Below are 10,145 nucleotides of genomic sequence, written 5' to 3'. Positions count from 1 at the left end.
TTTGGGCACTGGATGGAAAAACACCGACCCTAAACCGGAAGAGCACAGAGGTTGGCTCGGCCTCAAAGGATAAATTGTCAGTCTCAGCCATGGCGAGGCTGATAAGAGAATGCCTGCATGGCCTTCAAGGTCAGATACATGCAGGGCTCTAGACAGACAGTGCAATAATAATTCTTACTAACTAAACGTCATAAGACAGCGTGAAGTCACTACACAGGGCAACCAGATTAAAAGGTCAAAAGGTCAGAGGACCATTCACCCATAAAATATAAACAAAATTATCTATCACATGCCTATCTCACATACACATATATACCCGTCTAAATACTTCCTTAATGTAAACGAAGTCCACACCCACAACACCAGAGGGAGTGCAACAAACCATGTACAACCCAGATTCGGCACAAACAAGGGACTAAATTATTTTCGCTCCTATGCCACCAAAATGTGGAACGCCCTACCAACAGACATTAAGACATGTGAATCCCTTGACTCCTTCAAAACCGCTCTCAAAGAGCACCTACGGATGGCTGCAATTCGAAACTGGCACCCCCCCCCCCCCCCCCCCCCCACCCCATTTCCCCTCACTGTATATGTTTCTTTTCCCTTTTTGCTTCCTATATGATGAATTCCTGTTCTGTTCTTTAGCTACATAGAAGTGTCTATATGTCTCTAAATGTTTTGATGAATTGAACAATGTGGACCCTGTTGTAAACAAGTGTAATGCTTAATTGGGTCGTCCACTCACAGTTAACAGTCTTTGTATTGAGTTTGTGCTTAAAATGTACTGTAAATTCTACAAACTGTTAATAAATATTTCAATCAATCAATCAATCATATGTGTATGTGACACTGCAAATCCCTGGAACATGTGACGCGTTTAAACCTAAACACCATGTGTGTAATAATAAAAGTGTTTATTAATGGTCATACAATACAGTAGAACACGAGTTCACTCAAACACCTCACGAGAACACCTAGTGTTCAAATTCTAAACACGTTTATGTGTTTGTCACATAAACGTTATGTTGGCAGAGTTATTGTTGTTGCTGCTACTTGTATTTGCTTGTGTCTCCCCATCTGTCACTCTGTCTCTCTCTTTCAGGGTGGGACTGTCAGGGTGTCTGCTCTACATCTAAAGTGTCTTGAGTAAACTGTTGTGATTTGAAACTTTAATTTATTCATATTTCTATATATTGTTCACATTGGCAAATGTTCATAAATACTTCCCTTCCTTGTGTTGATGTCTAGTCCCACACCTCCTGCAGAGGTGTGATATTGATGGAATTGTCTAATCCAATCTTCCATCCCTTCATCCCTCCCTCTCTCACACTGTCACCTACTGTCCTGCTCATCCTCATGTGGATCAAAAGAGGGCTTGGTCCACCCCCACACCAATGGGCCTTGATCATGAACTTTTCCTGTGCTTTAGTAAGGAGGGCTGACCCCCCCCCCCCCAACCACACCCCCATCCTGTAAGGTGAGTATAAGGCCAGGTACTCAGGCCAGTAGCCAGTAGTGCACTACAATGAAAGTCAGACACTGCAACAGCATTACTGCACAGGATCAACTTCAACAGCATTACTACACAGGAGGATCAAGTCTGCTTGTTAAAATCTTGACTACCATACACAGGTAAGCGCAATTTGCTGTTTAGCCTTAAGTTAAATTGTGAACAGATCCTGATTCATATTACTACATGATTTTATTTTGTCAAAAGATTAGGTCATACAGTAGGCTATAATAATTGTTCTTCTACTTCTCTCCAATTGTTTAAACATTTTGTAAATTAAATTATGCAGATGTTTATCAGTAAATGAAAAGTCAGCTCAGTGTTGTTTTAAAAAGAAAGAATTAATCGATGCTCTGAAATTACTTTTCAAGAAACCCTACAACACAGGGTTGTGAGTTTGTAGATTGGTTTCTTGTCTAATGAGATTCAAATTGGATGCTGTTATGATATCTACAATGGTTTGATTTTGAAAGACAGAAGTATCCTTAATGAAATGGCTCTATTAATGAGAACAGGTCGCTGTGACATTAGTTAAGGCAGTCATTTGTGTTAGAAGCAGCTAAGACAGTGCATCCATTTATTCTCTGTGTGCATTGTGACCCGTTTTCTCCTCACCTTCTACATAAATGTATAACAAGTTAGATTTCATATGGAAGTAATAATTAATTTATGTGTTTGTTGTCACAGTCACACATCATGTCGATGCCAGTCATCCGGGTGGTGAACAGTGATGCACCTTTGAGTCGCCAAGAGGCCATTTTACATCCTTCAAGGGACTGCCAGCAGTACAGGGAGCAGAAAAACCCAGCATCCTTTCCCAAACCTCTGCCAGAGCTGCTGCTGGAGTCCACAGCCATCCCCTATGCTGTGCAACGTCTCCAGGCTGAAGGCATCACAGCACCCACGCGCCTGCAATGCCTGGGGAAGATGGTGCTTCCAGTTGGACAGTACATGCACGCCTCCTTCCACTGGCTTGTTGAGAACGACGTGGGATACATTCAGTTGTGAGTGTACATTTTATTTCAAATACAAATAAGTGCTTAGTGTCTTTCAAATTAGATTGGTTCTAGATACAATTATATGTATGGTTATCATCTTCTCTATAGAAATGTCTATGCAAAGGTAACAATAACACAGCAATAGTGCAATTCGTTATTAATGTTAACGTTACATATTTTTTACACTGTGTTTACAGTTTTTTGGACAAGCACGTGGTAGAAACCAAAGCAGGCCCAAAGCCAAACATACACCTGAGGTGGATCAAGGACTATCTGCTAGAATACGCTGAAGGTTTCCCACAGGTGGCAAACACCCTTCATCACAATGCTGACAGGTGCATCTATGGCCAGAAAGGTTTCGAGACCGCAACATACTCCGAAATGTGGAACTTGTACAGGCTGCACACAACACACAAAGATAGGCCAGAGGAAAACAGTAAAGATGAGAAGGCCAGAAGCGGTCAGGCGTTCCTCTCTGTACAGCGGTGGCTGAATACGAGGATAAACAACATCAGCAGCAAACAGATGAAGAGATTCCATCAGTACATAACTAGCAAGATCAAGGAAGTAAGTCGCACACAACATATTTGCAGTGACTCAAGGTATAATGTTTTATGTCAAGTATAATATACAAGTATCTAGTCCAGATGTTAACATTGACTTTGTTATTTAGGAACACAACGCCCCTCCTCCACCTGCCCAGGCACCTGGCTCGTCAGCATCCAGAATATCTACCAGACCCCAGCAGCCTGCACCTGCATCTACCAGACCCCATCCACCTGTCTCCTCTGCCTCTGCCTCGACCTCAACAAGGTCACGGCCGTCAGATCCTGCATGTTCAGTGCCAGAAGCCGCATGGATCGACGATGACCTGTTTTTGTCTATCGATTTACCAGAGGAAGGTAAATGCACGCAATAAGACAATTATTATAGTTTAGGCCTATACTCAACCCATTTAGACTTGAGGTAGTAGATTATAAAGTTTTCTGAAAAACCCATGTTCCTATGTCAATGGTTCTCAACCTTTTTCATGTCTAGGACCCCCAGAATTACCTATATTTGGCCTTGAACCCCCATCTGAAAATGTTGTTCCAGGCACCCCCCCAGTTTTCAAAAACAGCAGATCTACAAGCTCGTAGCGTGGCACTATGAGCTTGTAGATCTGCTATTTTCTAATAGCTAAAGTATAATATGATGCTTAAAACACCAAAAGGGGTCCAGAATGTGTTAAATGAGCATTTGTATAGCAACACAAATTGACAATATAACATTACCCTCAGTTAAGTTGAAATATTCTAGTGAGGGAGAGGCATCTTTGCAGATGCAGGTATGGCAGTGGTGAATGACAGATGAGTGATGATTTGACAGGCAAGACAAGGAAATAAATAACAATCAATAATGGGGATAAGTCAGGCGTAATACACAGTAGGCAATACAACGAGTAGGAAAGCAGACTTACATTAATGCATCATTCAGTATACAGGCATATAGGAGTTGTGGTGCTGCAAGCACCTCTCAGTGAGAGACAAATGTTTGTATGCTGCCTAGTTAGGCCTATATATATCCCTCAGGTGTGCAGATTATCAGCCCCGCCCACACCACAAACAGGCAACCTGCTACTGCTCCGCCCGCTTGTAGCGCGGCACTATGAGCTTGTGGATCTGCTATTTTTCAATAGCTAAAGTATAATTGATGCTTAAAACACCAAAAGGGGTCCAGAATGGGTTAAATGAGCATTTGTATAGCAACACAAATTGACATTAATATAACATTACCCTCAGTTAAGTATTGAATTAAAGCTGCAATGAATACACAGGCCATTCAGAAAAAGTTACATCCAACCAACTATGTTCAGAGAAACAGCAGAGACAGCTTTTAAATGAGATGGACATGTATATGATAGAAAACATTAAAAGCATCTTAACACTGGTGAAATAGTGAATTTCATATTTCATGTAAACATACAGCAGGACTAAGGTGAGGCAGTCAGCAGGTCACAGCGCTGTAGGGCTTCGAACCCTATATCCAGGCAGAAGCTCGGACAGTACAATACCAGCGCTTTCTTTTGCTTTGCAACACCATGTCTTTACTTGCATGTGAATTCAGAAATATAAGATAGCCGATCTACAATATATCCTAATAATTAACCCTATAACCTTAACCCAATTTGCTATTGTACATGGTCATTACAGGTCAATCGGTAAACAATGAAGGAAAGCTGTGTTGGTGCTTGATCAAGGCAGGCTAGTCTTATCATATTTTATACCTTTTCACCCACAGCGCCTGGAGCATCCACTTGGACTCAAGCCGGTGTCTCATCAGCCGTGGTCGGGTTGCCTGGAGGACGGTGTCCTGTTGCGAGACGCAGAAACATCCAATGATTCAAGATTACAACATTGACAGTCCAGGTTTGTGCATCATCAGATGTTTTATTTTATCATGCAAGTAAGGACATGTTAGCATGGCCAAAACGATCACCGGTAGAAGGTACATTCAGGTGTCTGAAATGGGGTTCAAGTCCCTGCGGTGATAGAAGGCTTAATGTTTTACAGCATGTCCTGCTTGTGTGTTTATTACATGAAATGTTATCATAAGTCATAATAGTACCCGAAAGCACAAACTATTTGTAATTGCAACATATAACACTTGGTTCAGAGTTCTCTTTCACAGTACGCTTTGCACAATCCCGGGCGCGAACCCTGGACCTCTCGTGGATGTCAGATTTAATGAGATGTAAATTTGAACACAGGTATGCAACTCTGGCGACCTTGGACACTCCCATATGCTAATCTGGCCTACGGAGACCGAGCGGAGAACCTCCGCCAATCGCCTCGCGCAGGGATTGCACTACTGTACGGCTCAACATCCAAACACTGATTCGATTGTAAGTGTAGTGCAATTCTTAAGACAAAGCCAGAGTTTGCAAACTAAAGTAGCATAAACACAACCATAACAAACGTCCCGAGGTATTTTTTTCTCCCCGAGTTCTGTCGGTAAGGCTCAAGGCTTTTGTCACATGATAGCGCAGCTGATTATAGGCATCACATTAGGGGTTAAAAGGTACCACGTGTATATAGCAATAATAATAATTACTATTATTATTATTAATAATAAACCGTTACCATAGTAATAATTAACAGGTTACATGCAGGCATCACTTTAGGGGTAAAAATATACCATCTTGCGAGCTTCCTGTTCCAGGAATTGCCTTCCTGTTATATACATACTTTTGTGCATATACATTCATACTCTCTCACACACACGCACGCATGCACACACACACACGCACACACACACACACACACACACACACACACACACACACACACACACACACACACACACACACGTGCGAATGAAGTATGTATGTATGTGCAAGTGAAGTATGTATGTGCAAATGAAGTATGTATGTATGTGCGAATGAAGTATTTATATATGTGTGAATGAAGTATGTATGTATGTATGTATGTGCAAGTGAAGTATTTATATATGTGCGAATGCAGTATGTATGTATACATGTATGTATGTACAAGTGAAGTATGTATGTATGTGCAAGTGAAGTACCTAAATGTATGTATGTGCAAGTGAAGTATGCATGTATGTGAGATATGCATGTATGTGCAAGTGAAGTACCAATAGATATGTATGTGCAGAGAGGTATACATGTATGTGCGAGTTGACTATGCATTTATGGCCTAAACGGCTTCCCATAACTCATACCAGGCTTAATATTGTGCACCCGCCTCGGACATAAATAACCCGCCTACATGTTACAAACCAGCCCAAATTTGATGTGCCCGCCCAAGGCTATTTTTTCCGCACAATAAGTTTTAAAATAGCCCAATTGTGCGGAAAACCGCCCCAATCTGCCGTTCCGTTCTGGATGCATTGCATTGCCTCAGCGCGCCGAGCGGTGCGCGCCACCGTCGGCTGTTGAAAGACACTGCAACAGTGCTGGATAGCATAGAGTATATACTCTAAGCTGGATACACAGCAGGCCGAGTGGGGGCCTTTTTGTTTAATAGCCTACTAGTTTATATATATATATATATATATATATATATATATATATATATATATATATATATATATATATATATATATATATATATATATAGGCCATATATGGAGAGACACATGGGTGACTAACTAACTAACGGACGGAGATGCAGGTTTTCATAGTAAGCGACTGAACTAAAGGTTGCAATAAAACAAATTAAACGCAATCACGCAATTATCCACAAAAATGCACAAGGGTGTACAGTATTAACTTCACTGGCAGTTGTCGAGCAGTTAAAGGGACACTTCACCCTTTTTGCTAAATAATATATGTTAATGACATTTAGAAGATTTAGAAGACTTTCCTGGAGGTCTTTGTCTGTGTACTATGTGGTTTTAGATATTTTAGATTTTAGCAGTGGGCCCAGTGTCTCTGATGTCATTGACACTGGGCTCACTTCCTTCCTGGACTACAATTCCCATAATGCGTTGGTGCACTGCTCCTCCTTGTGGATAGGGTGAGGGCTGTCTTACTGAGACAACATGTAGTCCAGGAAGTAAGATGAGCCCAGTGTCCCAGTGTCCATGACATCAGAGACACTGGGCTCACTGCTAAAATCAGAAATATCTAAAACCACATATTACACACATAAAGACTCCCAGGAAAGTGTTCTAAATCTTCTAAACGTCATTAACATTTTTTTGCAAAAAGGGTGAAGTTTCCCTTTAACCTAAAAAATGACAGTTGAATTACTTTGTCATGATACGTGACCTAACAGATCACTGACTGTGTTTCTGCTCTTGTTCTCTCCTTTGTCTGCTTGATTGTGCCTCTCGCTCTCCTTCTCTGGCCATCTCAGTGAAGAGGAAAATAATCTGTACCAGAGACATGTATGCTCTTAAGTAAACTTCTTGATGAAGCGTAGTTTCAGGTAGGCGATGGTGAGGTAGGCGACAGCCATTAGAATCAGAGCCAGGTGATTCTTCCACAGACCCCATTCGTTGTATTCTACTCCTAGATACTCCAGGTGCTGTTCCCCTGTGCACGCTATGCCCGCTAGGCTCACATTGCAGTCGGTGGAGACATCGGACATGGTGGTATTGGGCATGACAAGGTCATCACAGAACGTCAAACCCACAAACTCGTTGATTGCGAGGGCCGCCAGACCATAGCGAGGAATGCTGAAGTACTTGGCCCAGGCCAGCCATAACTCGACTGTGGGCAGGTTCACCAGCAGACCAGAGAAGATCATCATGAAGGCGAACACGATGGTCATCAAAATGTTTGCTAAAGTGACCGTGTTCAGGTCCGCTGATATGGCCATGGTCATGGCTGTGGCAGTGTACGCCACTAGAGCCACTGTCAGCGTGAAGGTGGCGAAGGCGGCAGCCGTGAATTTCAACCCGACCATGTAGTAGGCGATGACACTGAAGACGATGATGGGGATGGTACGCAATATGATGATGTCGGCGAGGATCTTAGTCAGGAAGTAAACGGACACTCTGTAGTAGCCGCTGATGTATTCGTGCATGAAGAACTTTCGCTCCGTGATGAAGAGTTCCGCTGCGGACACGGCGCTGAAACACTGGTAGGTAGAGATGAAGAAGAGGACTCCCATCCTGTTCTGGATCCCGCTATGGTCGTCTTTGATGTCGAAGAAAGTAGCGCCCACAATCAAAGCCAGTATAATGTTCACTGCCATCTGGGCCACTGAGGTCTGTGGATTCAGCATGAGATCCCATAAGGTTCTCATGAACACAAAGCGGAACTGGTGAAAGAAGGAGGTGTTGTAGGTGATGACGTGGGACCTTGGCTGGGTGTTTAACTCTTTACCGTTGGTGATGCGCTCCAGTTCGGCCTGCGTGTCCTTATAGTTGCTACTGTTCCTGTACTCCTCCGCCAGGCACTCTTCGATGCTCTTTACGGGGCTGCTCGACTCCTCGATGTCCAGTTCTTCTGACCCCGGCATCTTGATGACAGTGGTGATGGTAGCGTCCGCCAGGCCCTCTTCAATGCTCTTTACGAGGCTGCTCGACTCCTCGATGTCCAGTTCTTCTGACCCCGGCATCTTGGTGACAGTGGTGATGGTAGCGTCGCCATTGATGATATCCAGAAAGAAGTCTGCTGGGTTGTTGTGCGGTTCACAGGCATAGCCAATGTTGCTGAAGTAGTCCAGAGCATTCGGTGCAGGCCCGTGGTACACCATTCGGCCACCAACCAGCAAGGTCAGGGTGTCAAAAAGTCTGTAGATGGAGTACCGCGGTTGGTGGATGGTCATGACGATGACGCGTCCCTGACTAGCTATCTTTTTCAGCAGCAGCAGCACAGAGTTGGCCGTGCTGGCGTCCAGGCCCGTGGTGGGTTCGTCCAGGAATAGAACGGAGGGGTCCGTGATGAGCTCCATGCCAATGCATGTCCTCTTCCTCTCCCCACCCGAGATCCCCCGTTTCATCGGTGAGCCCACCTTTGAGTCGGCCACCTTGGTGAGTCCCAGCTCTTCGATCAGGTGGTTCACGCGAGCGTTTTTCTCGCCCTGAGGCACCGAGCTGGGTAGGCGCAGCGCCGCAGAGAAGTGGAGGTTCTCACGCACTGTCATCGTGCCCATCACCACATCGTCCTGTACGACGTAGCCTGAGGAACACTTGAAGTGGTGAGGTTGCGGCGCTCCGTCTATGAGGACCTCCCCGGAGAGACCTGCCGGGTCCTTCCTCGCGGCGAGGATATCGAGGAAAGATGACTTTCCGCTTCCCGTCGGCCCGAGGATAGCGTTCAGACCAGGGCTCATGATTCCATTGACGTCCGTCAGTATTTGCCTGTGTGTGGTCTTCCTCATGGAGAGGACGCCGGACTTAAGGACCACTTTGTACTGGATTTTATGAAAGCTCAAAGTGGAGACAGATGGCTGCCTGGGAACCTCGACAACTGTCATGACCTTTGTCAGCTGAGCACCAATATAAAGACTTGAACACACAGACTTGACACAGTCAACTAATACTACTCAAACTAGGGCTGGTTAGGATCAGAACTTAGTCGGGATTCGTGTCACGACGTCCATGCCAGCCAACTAGGTGTGTGTCACAATGATGTCAGACGGGTATATATCAGGTTTCTACATTAGTCTGATGTCAGTGCTGGATATCGCTGTTGTCCCCATATATGGAGGTCCCCCCCCCCCCCCGAAAAAAACTGTTACTTTTCAGGATTCTAATAAAAAAATCACACCCGTGTGAACTAAGTGAGGGGCGCTCTTATCATCATACATCATCATATCTCATTCCGGCCGATCACAATTTGCATCCTCACGTTTGTTTTGTCGTTTACACAAACACTCAAAACAAAAAATTGCGAAAATATAGCATCTCCATGATCAGGTAGTATAGAGCGGGTCACTTACGAAACACAAAAAGTTAAAATATGGAGACAAGAGGTTTACATTTAAGTGCTTTACATTGTAAAGCACTTTGAATAAAGGCGCTATAAATGCACCATTTATAGCGCATCACCACCAGGAAAACCAGGCATACTTAATGAACTGGTGAGAGTATTCACATTAAAACAACCTTTTAACAAATACTGTACACTTTTCTGGAAAATAAAAATCTTCCTCCTTATATAATAATACCTGATGATGATG

The 10,145-nt window shown here is 43.8% G+C and overlaps 1 protein-coding gene across 1 annotated transcript; it reads right to left on the bottom strand.

Annotated features, from left to right (window-relative positions):
- Positions 1-7,409: 7,409 nt before the first annotated feature.
- Positions 7,410-9,440, bottom strand: LOC310873695 (broad substrate specificity ATP-binding cassette transporter ABCG2-like; the record flags this gene model as incomplete). The annotated part of the gene is made up of 1 exon (XM_083786244.1): positions 7,410-9,440. The coding sequence occupies one exon, from the start codon at positions 9,438-9,440 to the stop codon at positions 7,410-7,412; it is 2,031 nt and encodes a 676-aa protein (XP_083642370.1).
- Between the last annotated feature and the right edge of the window lie 705 nt (positions 9,441-10,145).

The sequence above is a fragment of the Protomyctophum parallelum genome (assembly GCF_964188405.1).
Source record: "Protomyctophum parallelum genome assembly, chromosome: 16".
NCBI classification, from domain to species: Eukaryota; Metazoa; Chordata; class Actinopteri; order Myctophiformes; family Myctophidae; genus Protomyctophum; species Protomyctophum parallelum.
This window is presented reverse-complemented; position numbering and strand designations above follow the sequence as displayed.